This window comes from Frieseomelitta varia, unplaced genomic scaffold, assembly GCF_011392965.1.
Source record: "Frieseomelitta varia isolate USP_RPSP 00005682 unplaced genomic scaffold, Fvar_1.2 scaffold_418, whole genome shotgun sequence".
NCBI lineage: Eukaryota > Metazoa > Arthropoda > Insecta > Hymenoptera > Apidae > Frieseomelitta > Frieseomelitta varia.
Window position 1 is genome coordinate 636,698 of NW_025110166.1, and position 23,583 is coordinate 660,280.

At 27.6% G+C, this 23,583-nt stretch overlaps 1 protein-coding gene across 2 annotated transcripts in view; it reads right to left on the reverse strand.

Moving 5' to 3' along the window:
* Window positions 1-8,662: 8,662 nt before the first annotated feature.
* Window positions 8,663-23,583, reverse strand: part of LOC122531833 (homeobox protein dve-1) — a 90,405-nt gene continuing 75,484 nt past the window's right edge. The window contains exons 5-8 of one of the 2 annotated variants that reach the window (XM_043660072.1): window positions 14,372-14,660; window positions 14,121-14,308; window positions 11,723-12,103; window positions 8,663-9,104 (exon numbers count right to left, since the gene is read on the reverse strand). In XM_043660072.1, coding sequence (XP_043516007.1) covers window positions 8,928-9,104; window positions 11,723-12,103; window positions 14,121-14,308; window positions 14,372-14,660 — 1,035 coding nt within the window. In that variant the 3' untranslated portion in view covers window positions 8,663-8,927. Of the gene's footprint in view, window positions 9,105-11,722; window positions 12,104-14,120; window positions 14,661-23,583 lie in introns of both variants that reach the window. The other variant, XM_043660071.1, reaches the window with a different exon arrangement.

The following is a 23,583-nucleotide window of genomic DNA, read 5'->3' on the forward strand; positions in this document are numbered from 1 at the left end:
ATAAAACACTGTACAGTTTTTATATGCCTTTATTTCTGTCTTAAAGAAAACGATTTTAATTTTTATTTTAACTTTCTGGTCCAAAAATTGAGCTTCGATTTTCTTTTCCTTCATATTTTGCATTTATTAATTATTCTAATATGTATCAAACATTGTCGTAATAAATATAATATGAACTATAAATTTTTTTATATAATATAAAATATACATTTGCGAGCAATAAAAAATAATACAGGAAAAATTAAAACGCAGTAACATAAAAATCAGTTGCTCCGATAAAAATATTTAAAAGTTATATTCGAGTAATATATCATACAGATTAATATCTGAATTTTTTACCTGGCTTTCAAGACCTTGATGGAAGATATTACAAAATTGTATTAAGAAGAAACAAAATTAATAAATTAAAAATATTTCTAAAATTAATAAAAACAAAATTTATAAATACATTAATGATTCATCTTTAGCATAGTTGTTCTAGAATTATAATATTAATAATATTGAATTTTTCATTTACAGAAAAAAACAGATTACAATTATATATTAATCTTTATCCATCTCTTCTATCAATTTACGTTATAAAATGTGTAAGATTACTAAAATTGAATACATATATTTATCGTTCTTTCATTATTTCATAGTTTATATTATTTCTCTTTCTAATAATTGATATGTTCTACTTTAAAACATTTTTTTTTAGCGAATATAAATAAATGAATAGTATGAAGTATGTCCTACACAGTTCTTCGAGTCTAAATTTAATCTTCTCAGTCTCTGTTCTAAATTTAGTCCTTTCAATGTCAACAAAAGAATTTGCAAATTAAAGAATTTATCTGTAGATATTAATTTTTTGCCATTATGTTAATTTGACATCAAGAGACAAATTGAATTGGAATAGCGAGAGACAGATGAGGGTTATATTATATAACCAGAACATAAATAGACATTACTCGACTACTATCCTTAACAATTATTTTCGTACAAATCCTCTTACATTTATATAGGATACTACTAGGTAACAGTATTAGGATACTTTCACCGTTCTTACTGATCGCATCCAACGATCTAGTCATCACGGACAACATTATCTACGACGAAACGTCCGGCAGCTGCATGGAAACAGAATAGTTAGGCATATCCTAACCGCGGCTGATAGGAGAACAGCGTGGTTCTCCGTTTTCTCTTTCTCTCGATCTCTCTGTCTTGTTCTCCGTTATTATTCAGGAACTTTGCTGACAGCTCTCCGGATAGGCAGATAAGAACGTCCTCTGAATGCCGAAGCGCGCACAATGCTCCTTTGGAACGACGTGTACCCACGTCTCGTGGTTACTTTCCTAGCGCACAATCGCGCCGAGGCCATAGTTTAGCGAATAACATCGCGCGCCCGTATTCCGAAATCCTGATTTTTCATTATTCAGACAGATTTGTCGATCACTTCCGAACTGGTCTTCTGCGTTTCATCGAACACCCTTTAGGTACGTAATGGGTGTTCGGTCAGTTTAATTAAAACGTAAAATTAAATCAAACACGACGAGTTTCGTCCAGATTAACATGTTCAAATGACGAATGAAAATTTCCAAGACAGTTTCTATGCTTTAGAACGCAGCAAAAGAACTTCACTCTATTATTAAATGTTTTTCTAGAACTTACATAGTGATTTATTGGTATTAAAAACATGATAAGAAAGAGGAGGAAAAATTTATTTCTCCAGACCGTGGAGAAAATCGATTGATGCAATCCATTTTCTTGGATGTGTTGATCTCTTTATTAATATTTAATAGAAAATAACATTGGTGGGAATTAGTTAATAGTTATAATGAATTAACTTTAGTTGTAATAGTTATAACAGTTGTAATGAATTCTTTACATATTTTTCATATTGATAAATGAAGATATTATAACTACGATTTTGATTTTAATATTGTAAAAAATGGTATTTTGCAGTTGAAATGGCGAGATTTTTCTTGAGCGTGATATTAATTAAATATCGATCTTTCTTCTCGTTGAGTCCTTTCTTGATCTAGCTTCTGTATTAATATTACAAGCAAGCTTCATTATATTGAAGTTTCAAGTTTAGAGATATAAGAAAATGCACTTGAATTCATTCATATTCATCTATGTTTTGTTTTAATCCACAACCTATTTTTTTATTGTGTTTAACAGCTTTCAAGCTTTAAATAAACGTTCAATAAATATTATTTAATAATAATTTTAATCGTAAATTTTGAATAATATTATCTGTAAAATTCACCATTTCAGCAATTTAATATTTATTTAGTTGAAGAAGTTATTATTTTTCTTGAAATCTTCTAACATTTTAATAGTCTAAATTTTTAAATACGAATATATACGAAGTATACATTTAGTTGACATAAATTGGTATCAGAAAGCACAAAATTGAAAGTAATACATCAAGTGAAAAAACGAACAACTCAATAAATTTTTATTGAAATTTAAATATGTGTTAAGTCAGTAATATAATGAATTTATTAATAAAGAGGAAATATTAATAATGATAAACAGTAGAAAAATGAAAGGACATTTCAAATTAAATAAACAATAAATTTTCAAGTTAGTAGAATTTAAATCATTTCATTTATAAGTATAATTTTAGTTTATGAATATATATGTAAGTTATTATATTTTCGATATTTTCTTAAACTTTAACATAATTTTACAAATTTTTATATTTCAGTCATCATATTGATTGTTTAAAAATATAAAACAATAATTAAGGATTAATCATTAAAAATAATCATTTTATATATATAATTGTATTACATCAATTATAAAAAATTAAACTGAACATTATAATCAATAATTAATTTAGAATTAAAAATTGAGAATTTAAAATAATTATCGCAATACAATAATAATTAGACTGCGAATTTTTTTTTGCACTTATGGAAAATTTAAATGTACAAAGTTGGAAAGAAATTACAAAAAGATATAAAATGCACGTAACATGGAAAAAAACATACGAAATATTTAAAATATAATGTTTTTTATAATATTTGGGATGTGAAATAATTTTTCCAGATACCCAGGCTCTGTTTTTTAATTATATTTTTAAAACTATGATTTTGTATAAAAATTCGGAGTTGTCTGATGACAACTATTATATATAATAATAATAATAATAATACTGCAATAAAAGTACAACAATAACTAAAAATTAATAATGATTATAATAATAATTAAAGATTAATAACAGGAAGAAGGGGGAAAGATTTCCAGAGCGAGATACCGACATTCCTTATAACGATTTATTAGCAAGGGTGTGGTTTAAATTATTCCTGTGTCGGCTGACAAATTAAGATCAGATAGAGAGATGATCCTCAGGGCTGCTGACTTTTAGATTTTCATAAGGCATCGGTCTGCCACCCTACCGGCTCCTTACATTCACCCTCTTCCTTCCTCAATTTTCTTATCCGGCTGAACAGTCAAATATTTCTGTCTCTGTTTCTGAATTTCCATTTCGTTGCTCTCAAATATTTTAATTGTGTTAGAAATTTCTACAATTCATTTCAATGCGGAATCTATTTCATTATTTCTGAATTTTGATTGTAAAACTATATAATATATCAGTTAGGAGCTGTGCTTTGAAATTTTTTAATGTGTTATGATGATTATTTTTTGAATAAAAAGAAATTGAATGACTGACAAATTAAACAAATTAATAAATAAACGCCCGTACATAAACTAATTTACGTATTATCTCAATTCGTAATACATTATATAAAATGATTATAGTTTATAAAAATTATTTATAGAAGTATATAATGTAATTTCTTAAATTAGGAGCTTAATGTCATATCACTAGATTAATATGTCACATCATTTAAAAAAAAAAAAAGATTAAGTTTATTAGACACATTTTCTAACATTGTACAAAGAAATTTTTGTTAGAATGAAATATTTATAACGTTTACTAATTTATGAAAGTCTTACGCGGATGCTGTAGAACTTCTTTTGTAGATAGCATTCGTACATCCTAAAAACAAAAGTGAAAAAAATAAAGGAGATTTTCTGGTTAAATATGTTCATGCATTCTGAGAAAGATATCGAAAATATTTTATGTAAAAGACGCAAAATAAGAAACAGTGAAATAAAGTAAAAATTTCTTAGTTCTCCAGAATTCTTCTATAATTATTCATGTAGTAGAGTGACATACTAAAATATTATGTTGAATTTTCATCCAATTTCAATCTTCATTTTTTCAATTTATTCTGTTTCTTACTGTCAAGTTTATACAATGTAATAGTTAATGTAACAAAGAGATAAATAATTAAATTTTCAGATACTTTTATTAACAATTTGTTAATTGAATGACGTTATTTGCAAATTAGAGGCTTGAAATTTTAACGAATCAAGATTATTTATTATTATTACTTATTTATTATTTATTATTTATTATTATTATTTATTATTATACAATTTTACTTTAAGAAATTATAAGTAACAGTTTAAATATCGACAATTTTTTAAATATGAGAAATTTATTATTTGAACATTTTCATGAACGATTGTATATTCGAAATAATAAATGTCTACTATGTGCATTTTGGGAAAGGTAATACATTGAATAAATGTCACATAATAATAATACTTTTATAATATTATATTTTTTTATTATTACATAAATACTCTATTTGTTTCAATCTATATTTACTTCAAAACTGGAAAAATGTAGTAATACTAACAATAATATTAACAATTGTATTACAAAATGTAGAATTGAAAAATTTTACTGTAAATACTAATTCAAATAAAATAAATTGAAAATAAAAAGTATCCTAGCATTTCTGAGTAGCAAAATAAAATAATTTTTTATGGAAGAAATAGACAATAAATATTGACATCTCTTACTTTGTTTGTAGATAAATTTTTGCATTTTTCGATGGAATTAGCAATTTCAGCGATTTTTTAATAATACAGCTGTCGAAAAGAAAATTTATAAATCTTTAATTATAAATAATAATCTTTTTCCTATCACTCAAAATAATCATTTCTTTCTTTAATAAAAGTAATAATTATATTGCAAAACCGATGTTACTGAAGTGTACAAAGGATTAAATTATAGTTCAGCTTTCATCCAAATTTTACCCAATTTTGGCAAAATTCGAGAAAAGTCCACGACGATATTTCCATAACCAAAATAACTCTTTCGTTGCGTATTTAAATTTTCGATTCTTGAAAAGTGTTGACTGCAAGTAAATACAATTCTCGAATGCGTTGGCTAAAATCGAAATCCGCAGCCATCCGCTAATCAACCATAGTGATTATTGTAAAAGAGTTGAAAGATATAGATTCGTAAATTCACTAGAACTGTTGTCCATTTATTTGAAGTACAGCGAAACGAATCGGAAAGATCTTAACACGATATAATCCTTCTTATTATCGACGGATATTCGTTACTTTCAAACATAATCTTTAAGTGAAAGAAAAACCAAGTAACAAATTTCCAGGTTCCAAGAAAACTTATCCGATACTTACACGATTCATCTGGCATTAACAAAACAATCCTGATTTTCACTAGAGCATCTTCAAATCCTCGCTGCCCTCTTAACGATGTCTCGAGTTTGCTTGGCTCGAGAGGCGAATCTCAATAACGATAACGAAAGGGATAACAGTTCGAGTTTGTACTTGTATAGTCATGGATAAGAAGAGGCTGTTGCGGTGAGGTCGAATTTCGATGTTTTGTGAATGAACGAGCATCGACCTACGTGGATCTTTACAAGACATTTTAATTGGACAAATCCGCCTATCCTCATTAAATCCGTCCTGACTTCGGGTACGATCTCTCTGTCGACGTCCTATGCGCGTATCTCATAGATGACGAAAGCACTTCCCCTTCGTGTAGCATTGTCGACTTAAACAGAGTCGAAAGTCTGATATCTTCTGATCACATTCGCTTATACTGTTGCAAAAATCATGACAGAAAGATCTGTTTTTTTCTCTTAATCATTTGGTTAATATTCGATACAGGACAAACACATTGTTAAATTTGATATGATGTTGATTTAAACTTTAGTTGCTAGTTACTTCTATAACTGTATCGTTATGTTTGTTTGATTTTTGTATGATTTAAGAACGACTTTTGTAACATTCATTCGAGTTTATTTCAATTGAATGAATTATAAGATTTGTATTAATCCTCCATAAAATCGTTTATTCTTTTATATGTAAAATTTATACATATAAATTTTACATATAATATAAATTTCATTAGAATCATATAAATTTACATATAAATATATAAATACATATAAGTACATATAAATTTCTTTAGAATCTTTAACAAAACCATTAACTCTGTTATGATAATTAAATTTTTATTCTAATTTTAAAACCCAAAAGAATTTACAGTATTTATAAGATGTTTAACATGAAATTTAATTAGAAAGCCATCTGTTATTAACTAAGAAGAATTTTTTCAGATTTTGTTCAAACTTGACACATTTTTTTAAAGTTAGGAATTTCTTTAAACGTTGGAGATTTCTTTAAATAAATCAAAATTTGTTAATATTTCTAGAAATATTAAAAACAAGAAATTAGGCACAAATCTAAACAATTCAACGAACGCCTTTCATGTGCTAACCTAGTGCTTTTATTTAATATTTATTTATACGTCTATTTATACTTGATAAATGTGTAAACTTTATTTATAGAAAATTAAGTGACATTGAACAAGTTTCTTTACTAGGATACTTATTCATATAAAACAGAGACACTACTCGAAAAATAAGTCGAACGTGTAGAATAAAATATTTTTATACGACGCACTGTTTTCAAAAAATTGACTTTGAATATTTCTTAATTATTCTAAATTAGATTAATTTCGGACAGGAATGAATATTCGACAAAAGATTACTGCGTGCGCTCAAAAATAAATGATAGATGTGAAATAAAACTTTTTCCGAAAAAATTGAATTTCGAAATTTATCAAGTAAACGTGTAGCAAACTAATTCTTAACAAAATACATCCAAAATCTATTTTTTTTTTTAGAACGAACTCTTAAACAAAAAAGTTTTATTTTTTACTTCTCCAATTAAAATATTTTAATTGTTCATCGTCGTCCATTACGAAATTAGCCAAATCCAAGCGTACACACCTATTCAGCAGTTTCAAAATAAGTATTGTTTCTTATAAATCTGTAAAAAATAATACTTTAAACAACAGACAATTTATAAAATGTTAATACAATAGCTAATAATCGTGTTGTAAAATACGTAATTCAAACATTTTATTATTTACGGTGAATAATAAAAATGGAAAATATCTTAAAACCTTTCTTGTGTACTTGACAAATTTTTAAACTCAAAGTCTCAAATGAAAAATATTCACTGTACCATGATTTTATCCGGTTGTATTTCCCCTAACTAAAACTATCTTATACTCAGTTCATTTAAAATTACACTTGCGGTTATGAAACACAACAAATCAAACGTCTACTGTATTTAAAAAATAAATGGTTCTAATATTATATCGCGTAGATGTCGTTTTAGGAATAAAGATCGATAATTTATTGTTGATATGACAAGTATAGTCCTTCGTCACATCTATAGAAAGACTTTGATTATTGTAAAGTTTGAGTCAGGGTTGACTCGACAACAATACATTGATCTTATCTTAGGACGAGATTTCAGTATAGCAGAGACTCCACGTTTGGAGACACTATTACAGATATTTACCCTGGCCTGTGTCACATCTTATATAGATACGTATAATACTAAGACATTGAATAGAAATTCCATCTTTTGTCGCTATGTGATCGATTCCTGTTGTGGGCGAGTTTTCTGACAGTTAAGCAAAAATTTTTTGGTCTTTTATATTTTTATTTTTGTCATGAACAACATTTATGTAAAAACAATTATAAATATTATGTTGAAAGTTATAATTTATCAAGCTGCTCCGTAAGTGTTTTGTTTTCGATCAAATTATTCTCAAGTGTTAATACATTTCATGGGATAAAGCAAACGAAAATAAAAGGAATTGAAATTGAAGACGTGTACTTTCATTACTAATAAAATTAAATACAATTCATTCGTTCCTTTTCAAAGAATAAAGCAAACGAAAATAAATAAAATTGAAAAGTTTGTCCCGCAATTCAAGAAATTTCTATCAAAATAAATACTTATGTCAAATTTATTGTTCAATTTATTCGGGCCATTTTCAATAATTCTAATTGTTAGAATTATTCGACTGTGGTTCATCGAGTCACAATACAATTATTTATGGAATAAGAGAAAAAAAAAATGAATAAAATTGGAAAACTTGTCCTTAAAATAAATATTTACATCAAATTTATATTCGCGAAATAAAACATAAATAAATAAATAAAATTTATCCTTGTCAAAAATCGGCTGAGAAATTTGTCCTTCGGTTCAAAATAATTCAGCCTCAATCATGTCAGATTTATTATTCAATTACTTTTATCTTAACATTAATATATTTACACACATGAATATATTTAAACAAAAGAAACATTATGAGAAATAGGAGTAATAATATTTTCATCTATTGCACGTTTGAAAAATTTCTTTATTTACCTGTTCCATTAATTTATAACAAACAAGATGAAGAGTGTTCGTGGAAGGAATGAAGATGCACAGACACATCGATAGTAACATTCGAAAAGGATAATAACGATGCTGCAAATCATGACGTATAGCTTTTATTCGACAGTATTCTCATATGTACACTTATTAAAGTCCATAGTAATTATATTAATTATTACGCGATAATTACAACAAAAGTGCGACCGGCGAATATGGTCACGAGTCAACGATATTAAAGAATAACAGGTTGATTAACGATGTTTTTTCCGTTCTCCTTTCCCTCCTTCCATTTTACGATACATAAATGATCGTGTCATCTTGGGACATCTTGGTTGTTCCTACGTTACGTTACATGAGGGGACGAGCTAGTCTGCGTGGTACGGGTGCGATTGCGGTGATTCACCCTCGAATAGGGCCATTTTCAAACGTTTGCACTTGGCCCGGCGATTCTTGAACCAAAATTGTACATTTTTTGGTTCCAGTCGCGGGAACTTCTGTCGATACGGCATCCGATTCAGTTCCTCCGTATATTTCAGAATCAACTGCGAATTAAACATGTCAAAATCTCTTGAAACAATTCGCTAGCAGGAAACGAATATACTGTAACGAAATTAAATGAAAATTGTTGGAAGAATTGGTTTTGGTTACAGTGCTATATCAGTAAAAACTAGTAAAAAAAAAATAATAATAATAATAATAAAATGAAATAGGAACTATAAATGAAATGGATTTTACTTGCAATATCATTTAGTTACATATCAGAATTAACAAAATGTTTTAATTCGTTATTCTCAAGGCAAAAAAGCAAGGAAACACTTAAGATTAGAATGTAAAGACAAGGAACGTGAGAACCAAGAACTGGAAATATTTCACAGCAATTGAGTAGACAAGAAAAAGCATTCGACTTCTATTACGACATCTTGACATGAATGTCATCGAAAATATCTGAGAGTATTGGAAATAAAAATTAAGAAAGCAGCTAATTTCGAAAGATGTTTAAGAACAAAATGAAACTTGAAATACTTTGGATCAACAAATTATTCAAAACTCAATGGATTTCATGTCTCATAGAGTTCAAAACTCACATAGAATAAAAGAGTTAAGCACAATTAATATATTGTTGATCGGTAATTTTTGACCGTTTGCGTACGAAAACATGAATTAACTCTCAGGTAACCGATGTTAATAATCGGTTAACGATATGTTAAAACATATTAAAAAACTTTCTTCCTATTACAATTATTTTCAGAATGTATATAGTTCAATAAAACGATGTTTATTTTATTCTGATATTGCACTGTATCCATTGGTTATTATTGAATTACGAAGAAGAAAGTAAGTATGAAGATAATGACCATTTGTTGATAATAAAATATTTAATAAATTTCATTAATTTGCATGCACAGAGTAACATTTAAAATTTAAATTACATATTATATATGTAATTATGTATTATATGTGGAAAAAATTTTTATATGCGTATAGTAAATTTTACGAGTTTGAACAATAAATGAAAGAGTTTAAATTCATTTTCTCAAACAGCATATTTATATATAATAGGTTTATATTAGAAATGTAAAGAAATTTGAAAGAATAAAAGAATCTGAGTAAAAATTTCGAATAATTCTCAAACTAATAATTTTAGAAATGTTTTACTTTATATTCTGATGTGATTTGTTTCAAATACAGATATTTCATTACCAGATAGATTTTTATACATTTACAGGAAATTTGAATAGAAAATACATACACGTAACATGCAAATGTATATTAACTATTTAAAGTATAACACTTACATTTAGATTACATTTTTAAAATTTTATTCACAAACATATGAATTTATATAAATTCTTTATTTTCCTAGAGATAGCAATTTTGTTTTAATAGATAACGAGATTTTTGTTTACACGGGATCTCAGATTGTCTCTTTAATATAAAAAGCATAAAAATCTTGAAATTATCATTAATACTGAATTAGAGAAATAAAATATATTTTCAATATATTAAGCAAAATATCCTATTAATATAATTATTCAGCTAGAATTAGCATTTTTAAATATTCTGTTACAAAAAATATAATATTCTATTGAAAAAATCATTAAATCTTCTGAAGGAAATTCGTTCACTATGGGAAAAGTACGTAAAAGTATGAATATTATTACGAGCTCTTTACAATTGTATAATTTTAAAATATAATAATTTTGAAACAATATATAATTTACAAAGTACTAAAATTATGTAAATTTAATGGATCATTTTAAATAAAATTTGTGTAACTTTTACTTTCTGTATCATTTTTTCTATTATTCGTAGTTATTATAAGAATTATTAAACATATAATTTTTGAAGGAATATAATTAAATATAATCTATAATTTTTTGAAAATCAACAACGTAAAATCAAAATATGAAAATGCAAAGATACCAGATAATATAAAAGTAACAGAAATATTTCAAGGTTAGCTGTGTATTGTTCATTTTTATGTACAACTACCTACACTATATTTTAAAAAATATTATTGAAAATAAATTTTAATAAATACAATATATTTCGAAATATATTACGAAATATATTTTAAAAACTACATTAGAAAGAATGTGATATGATGCGAATCCAGTATGATACGTAGATTAAATAATATACCGTTATTTTACTATGTTATTTGACCACAAAACGGCAGATTTTTATGCATTTATGCAAAATTTAATCATGTAAAAATGCATAAAATATATGTAATAAAGTACATACATGTAATAGGTCATACAATTCATATTATATGTAATAAGTCATTGAATTTTTAAATAATAGCATTTATCACAAGTTTTAATAAATAAAACAAACTTCCATTTAAATTATTTTTCTTTACTTGCATCCATCCAAAAAATATCAATTTAAATAAAAATTCGCAGCCTAATGATCACTATCATGCAGAAAGTAATTGATGAATTGTAATTATAATTATGTAAAAAGTATATATATGTCGTGTCAACTTTTGTATATTAATTCATGATCATTTTTGTACGAATTCATTATAATATTTGAAGAATAATATTGGTTGTAGATAATGATATCATGAAATTATTCAAGCGACTAAGTGAATATTAATGCAAAGGAATGACAAATCTACGTGTCGATAATTAAATAACGTCGTTCAACTTACCGCGTGACTGGGATGAGTATTGTGAGTGAACCAAGCTTCGAGTCTCGGCACTTCCGTTACGGGATCGATGAACGTCCGGTTCCTCTTCCTCCTCTCGTCCAACATACTGGTCGAACAACCAGCTGGTCCACGTGGTGGCAGATAAGGTGACATATACATTATTCCATGGCCAAACATTGAACTAGGAACCAGAGAAAATCCAGGCGGCAATGGACCAGTCGGTCTTGTCTCGTCGTCTTCGGAACCAGAGGATACCCTGGCATCTTCTTGTTTCACTGAGGATGGTGTTGAAGGTGGAGGTTGTTGATCCTCAGGTCTGGTTGTAAGTGACAATGGACCGACCGGCGGGCTTCCAGGTGGACAGGGAGAAGGTGATGTCGACTAAAACACGAGTACATAATGATGATTACTATAAGAAAGATATTAAACCATCAGTAATCGTTATTCCAAATGTAAATTCACTATATTTTGTATTTTATTTAGAAACGAATGTTTCATAAATCAATTTTGCATCACGAGCAATATTCATTTGAATGACCATTAATATCCATTCTTTTATTTATTTTTAAAAATAAATTTGTTAGAAACTAATCAGATTATAATTAATTCATATTTTACTTATATTTTTTACTTTTATTTTTATTTTTGATTTTTACTTTTTATTTTTATTTTTAACTGATTGATTAATTTTATATCACTAGTATAAGATTAGTAATCTTATTTACTGATTTTAATGATACATAATGTCAATCGAATAAACGTTAGTGACATAACAAAAATATTTAATTTTGTCGCTGTATGAAAAGTTTTTTCATACATTTGATTTATCATATGTATTATTATTTTACTGTATTTATCTTTTTTATTGTTGTTGATGTACCTATATGTGATATTCATAAGTATTTGTGAAATTATGTGATTTCTTTTAAAAAACAGAGCATCATGAAATTACAAATATGAACGTTTTGTAGTATTATGGAATATTAATATATATATATGTCTAATATCTAGATTATATCATTTTTCTCAAATTATTATTTGTTTTTTCAATAAAGAAAGATCAACGAAAGCTATGGAATGGACAGAAAAATATATAAGATACATAAGGAATACGGAAAGATACATAAAGATACGGAAGAATGAAAACCATACAATAAAGAACGAAGGAATTGTGTACTGAAATATTTAATGAATAAAAAAAATAAAATTATTTTCTGTTTGTTTTCTATGAAATATTATTCTGTATACTATTTTTTCATATTTAAATACTACATTATTCCACATTATTAATATTATATTTTATTCGATATAATTAATATTATATCGAATAATATAGGTAATGCGACTTGTAATGTGTTTCAAACCCAGAGTCCAAATTTTTGTGTATAGCATTAGTTTTATTTTATTATTAGATTATTAATAGTTAAATAAAATTAGATATATGCTTCTGTATTATAATTTTCTCTTAACGATTGTTATTTTTTCTTAGCAAAAGATGTAGAAAATTTACCAATAAAGCAGAGATTGAAGGTCAGTAGATTTTTCACTTCTAAAGACAGAACATTTTATAAAAGCGAAATTTACAAACTTTTATGCATTTGAGAAAGATTGTAGATTGTTAAAGCGATTATTTGAACAATAATTTATATATTATATACATTGATATGTTACATGTATTAATATATTAATATATCAACATTTTATAATTTAATATTATTTTACCATTATGAAAATTTTTATATCTTTAATTCCTGTTCTAAGAAAGCGCACAAACTTTTTTGGTTATCCAATAAATTCATTATGTTACAAACATAATACTGTTAAATAATTAAGTATAAATATAACTGAACATCTACAAAAATCTTTCATTTGTTATGATTGATTTTATAAAAATGGTATTCTAAAAACGAAATGGTCTTTCATGTTTCATGCTACTTTCTTCTGCTTTGTAATTAAAAATGAGTTTTGTATATATCTAATATTCGCTTTAAAAATAACAAAGCTATTCATTTTAAAGTTTATTTGAAAAATAAATTTGCTAAATATTAATTATAATGTTCCTGATGCACATTTTATTTCTACATTTAGTAAATTGCAAATTGGTTTTTAATTAAATTTCAGACATTTACTTTTCAGTTGGGTTTCGTATTATATTCCAATATCTGTTTCAAAAGTAATAAAGATTGCAATAAAGATTTAAAGAACATTCATTTCAAAAATAAATTTACTAAAAATTAATTAGTCTACACTTCATTCATATGTTACTATTATTTCTGATGAATTACTTTTCATATTTTATTTTTAACAATATAATTAAAATAAACTAAAACAAACAAAGAAAACCTCGTTCCACCAGAGAAACAATTGATTTTGATATTTTTAATATTTCGACACATACCTGATTCCTTGAATCCTCTTCCTCGTCTGTACAATCTTCGCTGACAATACTGGCGCCTCTCGGACTGAGCCCAGGAGGGCTGTAACCATTGACACCCCTGTTCTCAGCTCTCTTCTGAGCGGCTCTGGCATTCTTGAACCAGTAGACAACGTTATTTACGTCCAAGGGCTTCCTGCCTCGTCGAGACTCTAGGGCATTCAATTCCGAGACGTAGTGTTGAATCTGTTGACGTGACGGGTGTTGATTCTCACCGAACCATCGCTGAAGCCGCGGTAATTCCAATTCGGGATCGAAACTCGTTCTCATCCTAGTTTTATGCGAGTATTGAAGTAACGCCGGATGCGGAGGACCGATCGTACCACCTGCCGATCCAATAGTGCCGGCTCCATCCGGCTGAGGGCTCTGCGTGTGATGGTTCGAGGATGGTACCATCGGATTTAAACCTAAACCCAACTGTTGCTGTTGCAACCAAGACTCGAAGTTTCGTTTAGTTTCTTCTGATAAATCATTTCCACCTCTACATAGAGATAATAATGTCATCTGCAAATCAAACAGTAAGTTGTATATATATGTATATTGTAGATACAGATAATAGAGATAATATATATAAACATAATAAAGATAAAAGGAAATTTTCATCTTGGAAAAGAGAAAGTTTTCATTTTAGGTGTATATAGAGAGATGATAATGTTATTTGAAAACTGAACGAAAAGTTGTACATAAGTAACAGGAACAAATTGGTTGCGACGAAGATGAAAATTTTCTTTCGTCTTCATTTATTTTTGTTATAAATATATTTTGTTTTCTGGAAATTTAGAGTAACCGGAATAGTTACTTTACGACAAATATGAGAATTTTCTTTTTGTTATAAAGACATCATAATATAGATATCTTTGTAAAATTTCTTCTTAGAACTGAATTTTCTGGTTATTTTGGTGCTGTATGTCATATTGAACCTCCGTTGGTGCTTTTTGCTTATCATGTTATGAGCTACTTCGTTATTTAGTCTGGGATTCTTTTTTTCTCCTTATCCTTGGTCTGAAAGATCTTACGTATATTAAGATAACTGAGTTTTTATTCACAAAATATTATCGAAATGTATTTCAGTTTTATCACTTGCAGAAATGCAATTTTGATACAGCAGATATTAGTATTTATAATTTGAAAATGCAAGTAAATGATGCAATAATTTTACTAATAATAATAATAATAATAGCAATGAAGCAATTGCAAATGTAATTAAATACTACAAATAAATTCGAAGAAATATTTCCAAATATCAAAACATAAGAAAATATTGGAAGCTTAATTTTTATTCACAAATAAACACTATTGAAATACAATTTACTTTTATCAGTTGTGATAATAGTTTCAGGAACTGAAGATACTAGTATGAAGAAATTTGAAATTGTAAATAAAAGTGAAATGAATATACTGTGATTCTAAAAATAAGTATAGTATTAATTAAATAGTAATAATTAGTATATGCTATAACCTAATAATAATGAAATACAAACATACTTGATTATAATAAATACTATGAATAAATTTGATGAAAAAGTCAAAAGGCAAAAGGTTTTGCATTGTGCATCGTGAAGAAATAATGAAAAATTGTATTCTTATGGTTCGATACAGACGAGTAAATTCTTTCGCGCAAATGTCACAAGCGAGTTTCAACAATTCATTGGATTATGTATGGAAATAGGTACAAGCATTTGCGACATAGTATATGTTCGTGGCGGATAAAAATTAATGCGTGAGCACGGTTAAGTACATATTATACGTAAAGAATTGTCTCTTTTTTTCTCGCTATTCTCTTACTACTTGCTTTGTTTTTCTATTAATAACGCTGAATGAATAAGATGAGACTATTGCAAATATAGTTATAATTAGACTCTTACGCAAATTCATGCTTTTGAAAATGTAATTAAAACAGGATATCGGATAGAAAATTGTTTTACGTACCAAATATTGCAAAAAACACTGTACTTTGAATAATTAATATATTTTTTTATATTAATACATACACTCCGTGCACTTTGGCATTTTTAAATTTTTTATAAATGCATGAGAGTTTAGTTACAATATTTCCCATCGTAAATTTTATGAAATACACTGCAAATGAAATAAGTAGATGTATTAACAAGTTAATCTAAAACAAAAATTATTATAATTATATTTAATTATGTAATTTAATATATTGTATAATTAATATTAACAATAATAAATTTAATATTAGTAATTAATTTAATATTAATAATTAATTGTGCAAATACGTGTATATTACCAACTATAAGAAAGAAACAGCAATATTCTACGTTATGCTTGAAGAGTTGATTTACTTTTTTGTTACTAAATATTAGAAGAAGTGTAAATGATTTAATTATTAAAAATATGAATTCATGGACGGAGAAGTTATTATATATATTTATATATTTAAAAGGATTATTACATATATTTTATTAAATATGAAAAGAACAATTATTATATTAAATATCTTCATGTATTCTATATTTTAAATTACCAAACATATTGGGAAGAAATTTTTAGACGACTACTTTCACAAATACATTTGTTTAAGTTAATTTAAATTTTTAATATAATGTGAAATTTTAATATAAATTTGATGTCAATTAATGTGAATTTGATTTAATGTAAATAAAATTTTTAATATAAAATTTATTGTATATTAATGTAATAATGTAATTTATAAATGTATGCAACAAAATATACTTATATGTTTGGATAGTAAATTTAAAACTATATAAGTGATTATTTATCTAAACCAAAATGAAAAATGATGGAAAAATAAAAATTAAAAATGTAATAAATAATTGATTTAATTACAAGTGTGCTACTAAAATTGCCTAATTGCCTAAAATACTGAAAAAACCTAGACGAATACTTGTTTTACTAAATAAAGGGTTCTTATGCATTTATAGAAAATTTCAAAAGTACGAATAAAACTACTGATACTTTCTGCAATATCTGATATATGCAAAACAATCTTCCATCAAGGTTCTATTCTCCTTTTTATCCAAATTCTCAAAAATACGAATTCACAGTTTACTATTATCCTTATCTAGCATGACAGCATGATTCTTCATTTGCCCATTGTAAATCACGATACCCAGGTTTTAAAATAGTTGTTATGTTGTTATTACTTAAATACAGAATGTAGTAACGATATTTACAGCGTCTATAAAAACGACAAGCCACAGGTATATACTTGTATCGAATGATAATACGTTAGGCAAGTGTTCGGGGTGTCGTTGTTGAATGCGATGCGTGTAGCATTAACGAGCCAAATTGTGGAAAAGTTTAGGCTCGTAGGAAGTAGTACGAGGTTTGACAAACGCGCGCGTTATCTGGACGATGATTTATAAGAACAAATATCCCCGCCCGTGAGGATCAAGGTGCTCGACGCCACTTTAATAACGCGGTAATCCGTCGCGTATCCGTGGCACCTTGGTAGCGCCAGATACGGCGCAGAACAATTATTATCCAGCAGGCTGTCATCCCGCTAGAATCTCTCATCCGGCGAATTTTACAGCCCGGCACTTAATCACTCAGGCAGCGAAGACGCGAAGCGGTTGACAGGTCACGAGATTTCAGAAATCGGTTAATAAATATGTAAACACCGTTCGAAGGAAAAAGAAGAAAAGAAACGGGCCAGCCGAGCTTATCTGACGACATCGGACTGCGATTCGAGCTCTGATTTACGCCTATTTATTATTACCAGATGACGCAGTAACGTCAGCTGATCATCCGCAGGTTGGCAGTAAATCAATCGTCATTGCGAGAACTGATCAAATAATATTCGCGACTGAATTGTCAACGATATTGTCAACGGGGTTCGAGCGTAGACATTTTCGTAATGCAGAGGCCAAACGATTTCATACCTCAGTAGGTAGACGAAAGCAGAAAAACCGGCAGGGAAATTGTACGAGGATTTAATCATTGTTGTCGAGATGATTCTATAGTCATTGACATTAACCTCTTGCGCTGGAGGGAATTTTTTTGTTCAAAAATTGTAATATTTTCTCAGTTTTAAGTATATTGAAGTAAAACGAAATAGGCAAAACAAATAATAAATTTATTACTTCTCAATAATTTCTATCCAGTGAATACGGTTTGGTCACTCGTTATGGTCCGCAATCAGTTGCAGGCGCAAGTGGTTAATACATAGATGCTCTCTCTCTCTCTCTTTCTTTTGCTTGTGTATACCATTTTTAATGGTACTTTTTCACGCGGTACATCAATGTGAATTGTCGCTATTGATATGGTTCTTTGCTTCTTGATAAGTGTTAGTTACTTTGTTGTTATGGAAACGGTCTGTGTAGGCTAACGTTATAGACTACATTGTCGTTTGAAAGTACGTGGACACCATATTTATGGTGCGTGGAATCTGTTATACATAATGTATATTATTGTTAGGAAGAAATTTTTAGGACGGATTTTTAGAACATCGAACAGCATGGTATTCATTAATTCAATATGAGACTCAAATGAGTATAGCCATTTCTTTGTCGTAGATTTATGTTGTGAAACATTTGCATATTTTTTCGTGAGTTTCGACGCATAGATATATGTACTTCCTCATCTTTGATAAAAAAAGTTGATAAAGAGGAAAGAGGAAATGCGAAACGTTATTATCTTTCTTAAATTATTTGTTTCGTGTCTCGTTGGAGCGTAAGCAAAAAAGTGTTGTTTTACGTCCTTTTTTTTTTTTTTTACTAATAAAGCAATGCTATTCTTTAGGCACAATAAAAACGTTGCATATTTTGCATTCCCAAATTTAGATTCACAGAGCATGAAAAGTTTAAATTTTTAATTCTTTTTTTGTTCATATCTAATCTCACGTATATTATGAAATGTTAAAAAAAATTGAAAACTACGCTACACGGATCAAACTTTGCTCACATGTGCAAATTACTTACTGACATTTGATTTTAGTCAATTGCTAATTTGACTAAAATCACGAATTTTTTTTCTGACGCTGTATTAATGTAGTGGTATTAAATTAAACTTGAATTTAATTATTCCCTTTAATTAACTCTTTTAAATAAGATTCGCCTTAAGATTGTCTCTCTTAAATAACCTGCGGACAAATCCGCAGACACCATCTGTCAACTCCGCGCGGAGCACGTTCTGTTCAAATATTTTCGGAAACTTCCACCGAGAGAATGTAACATGACTTATGGTACGCTGTATGCTATTGAACTTTGCACGGATATAATTTTTGAGTTATCCGACCTTCCAGTTTCGAGCCAGCAAGTTCTTAGTCCTCTTTCTAGTTTTTCTCTTCAAAAATAACAAAAGTTCCCGAACGCAAATGATTAAAGATAGGGTTAAATTTGATTATTAAGTTGATTATTAAGTAAGTGAGAAATTGTGCATTTTTCAATTGAAATACGACATTGTGCCTAATGGTTTTTGTAATCACAACGTGATTATTTACTTGTTTACTATTCACTATACGAATTGATATAAACTCAAAATAATGTTACAATCGATTAATTGCAAATCCCACGAATTAATCTGTACACTTAACGAATGAGCAATCCTTATTATCCATATTCCATCAACAAGTACGCAAAACAAATGACAGTTACCAAGATCTAACATTCATGGAATGATAAACTCGTAAACGCAATATGCGTTATGTTTGATCGAAATTCACGCAAGATGCGTAAAGATCGTGTATGGAACAACAGGGAGCGCGAGGCAATGATAGTGAACGCCAGGGAAGGCAATTCTAGTCACAATCGTGTTCTAATCATGCAAATTTGTCGAGACTTCGTAAATCGGTCGATCGGCGTTGTTAGCTGGCGCGAACGTCGAGTCTTGGCCGAAACGATCGACAGATTAAGTTCGAACGAACGCGAGTCGGCGATTCTCCATCACAGCGATTCGCCATTAACCGACGGGCCGAAACTCGAGCAGGAAACGTCTGTCAGAGAAAATTGGTAATCATAGACCACCGCGAGCGGCATTAAAGTTCGGGGATGGGCGAGTACAGCAGGATCTTCAAAGAGAGTGCACTTAGATAATGCCCGCCCGAAGGGGGTGGCATACCCCATCGCCCTTCTTCTTCTTCCGATATCGAGGGGGCTTTTGATGAAGGCTGCGAATTTGGTTGAGTAAAGGGTAATCCTATCACATGCTATGAGATCTTCGTTGCCGTCGAAAGGGCATGCTCGCATTGCCCTCGTATGGAAATCGTACGATGATGTTTCGTCTTTTGGAGAAACGAAATCGAACGGACCTGTTCGTTGGATCATCTCCTTTGGCGCATTAGAAAGAACGTTTCTAATCGGTGGTTAGGTTAAGAAATCTACTCGTGAGATAATATTTCTTGATATTTCAAGATTGATTGCTATTCTTTTGAACGTAAACTTGGGTAATTAATGAAAGTAATCCTTTTAATCGTGACATGGTGTTTTTAAGTATCTGTTGTCACGAAATCTGTTGATATTCATTTAAATGTGGAACGATAATTTTTTTACAGTGCAATAATTTATTAATAGCTACAAATTGAACAATAATTTATTTATAATTAGTCTGTTGATATTCATTTAAGTCTGTTGATATTCGTTTAAATGTGGAACAATAATTTTTTTATAGTGCAATAATTTATTAATAAATCTGTTGATATTCATTTAAATGTGGAACAATAATTTTTTTTATAGTGCAATAATATTATTTCTTTTATAGTGCGAAGTCTGTTGATATTCATTTAAATGTGGAACAATAATTTTTTTATAGTGCAATAATATTATTTTTTTATAGTGCGAAGTCTGTTGATATTCATTTAAATGTGGAACAATAATTTTTTTATAGTGCAATAATTTATTAATAGTTACAAATTGAACAATAATTTATTTATAGTTACAAATTGAACATAGTGTCTTTAAGAAGAACTAAATTTTGAGGATCTTTCTCACCATTTCTAGTCAATTGTTACGATTACCAATTGTACCGATTACTGATTTAAAAAAGATAGAGGCAAGAACATTATCCAATTTTGCAGTTATATTGTTTATTAATGAACAGTTTAGAAATTCTTATGTATTCATAGGAAATTTGAAGATTATTTATATACTTTTATTTTTCTAATTGTAATCTAGATATTGTATATGACATATATATATTAATTAATAATTATAATATAAATATAAATGAGAATGTATAAAAATTCACTATCCACTGTAAATTTATTTTAAAGTTAAATTAACTTGAACTCAAAATTAAAAAATATCAAATACTCTCTAATAATGTATGATTGCTAAATTAGTGCAATAAGTAGATACTAAAATAAATAGAGTAAGTGTTCATAGATAGAAAATTAAAAAGAAAGTTGATCTTTATCAATACCAGAAATATTGATTAAATAGAAAGAAACTATCAAACGTTCTTAGAATCTTGAAATACAAAAATGTGTTCCAAAATCACTATCTTTACACTGTATTGTATTACATACATTTGAAAAGAATATTACAAATAAATAATCGTGTGAAAAGATGATAACTGATCTTATAATAGTATTATAATTCTATTTTTTAGTTTATTAAAAAAGTATAATTTATTTTGCATGAATATTAATTATTTTAAATTATTACGCAAAATGAAAGAAAATAACAAATACACTGTAACATATACGTATTTATTTGAATGTATATCGTTGTATTATAACTGTAATTAATAATTATTATTAAATTGTTTATAGATTTATAAGAAATTTTTTAGAAAGATTTCAAAAATCTACAATGTATGTATATATATATGTGTATGTATATATACACATTGTAGATTTTTTTACAATGTATGTATATATACATATATATATATATATATATATATATATATATACACATTGTAGATTTTTGAAAGATATATATATATATATATATATATATATATATATATGAAATAGTGTAGATACTCATTACGATATTTAATGTATACAAATTTCTATTTAAATCTTATTATTTTAGCTATGTTGTAAAATTGAACAAATATATACAGTCTATAATTCTTATATGAATATGTAATATTATTTTGTTTTCCAATATTTTACCTATGTTTCACTATTAATTAAAGAAGAGAATGAAAGTATTTTTAAACAATATGCTACGTTATTTTACATTAAAAAATTTTCTCTTAAATGTTGCTCAATTTTAATTTAAATTTCATTGTCGCAGCTGATTTATTTTCTATATTTATTAAATATTAAGTAATTTATACATTAAACAAATTGTAACTGTAAGTGTTTGAATTATCAATAATGTACCGAAATGTAAACATTTCAATTGATCATAATACGCTCAATCTAAATAAACTAAAATAAGAATGAATCATATAATTATTAACCAAATCGAAAATGTCTTCTATATTGACAAAGGAAGATTTCAAATATTGTCGCGGTAGCTTGAAACCGAGAAAACATTTATTTAAAACGGAGATCAACGAGGATCGAGACCGAAAATCTGGCGAAGATTACCACTAGTTCTTAAAGGACGAGCAAGGATACAAGACGGAGGACTTCTTAATGAGATTAGGTGCCCCGACAAGCACTTTCTGGTTAGATTTACATTTTATACATTTTTAAGCGGTCTTACACCCAGATTTCTTTTGACTCCTTGATTTTCAGTTGTTTTTAAATTCCACGCTGTAATGCTTTAACGCTGACACTCGATCTTAATTCTGATTCAAAATCACGGTTTTTCTTCACGGTTAAATTTTTGTGGACTGAGTTAACTTATAATGTTATAGTATAACAAAAAATATGTTCCAGACAGTGTAGATAAATATTATAATTACAGAAATATGTAACAATATTATAGAGATATTTAAAAGAAATAAAATCAAATTTGTTTATCATCTATGCATATATATATAAGTAAGTAAGTAGATTAATTTGGGTTAATAATACATGAATCATTTTAAAATACACGAATTAATAAGAAACTAATAATCAAAAATAATAAGACATTTTTTGTAACACAGACATGTTATATGAAATGTAAATTGTTTGTTTAATGCGTAACTTATTTGTATGTATTAAAATTCAATAAATAATTCATCAGAATGTCAGTTATTAAATTACAAAATTATTATAAAATGTTTTTTTTTATTCTATAATAAATTTTTTCGTGCGATGATATTCTACGGTGTAAGAAATAAAATTGTTGTAGTTTCTTCTATATGTAAGTTTGTAATTACAGTACATTTTTTAAAAAAATATAAGCAAGTGCAGCATACTTTTGAATCTTGGTACATAATTGGTACTGACCACAAATTTAGGTACACATTCTGTGTATGGAATATACAAATCTTTTAATATCAGTAGAGATTTCCAATATTAATAATAATTTTTGTTGCCTGAAGTATATTATACAAGGAAAATGAATATGTCTCTTGATGTATAATATCTTTGATGTACTAAATCTACTTGATGTAC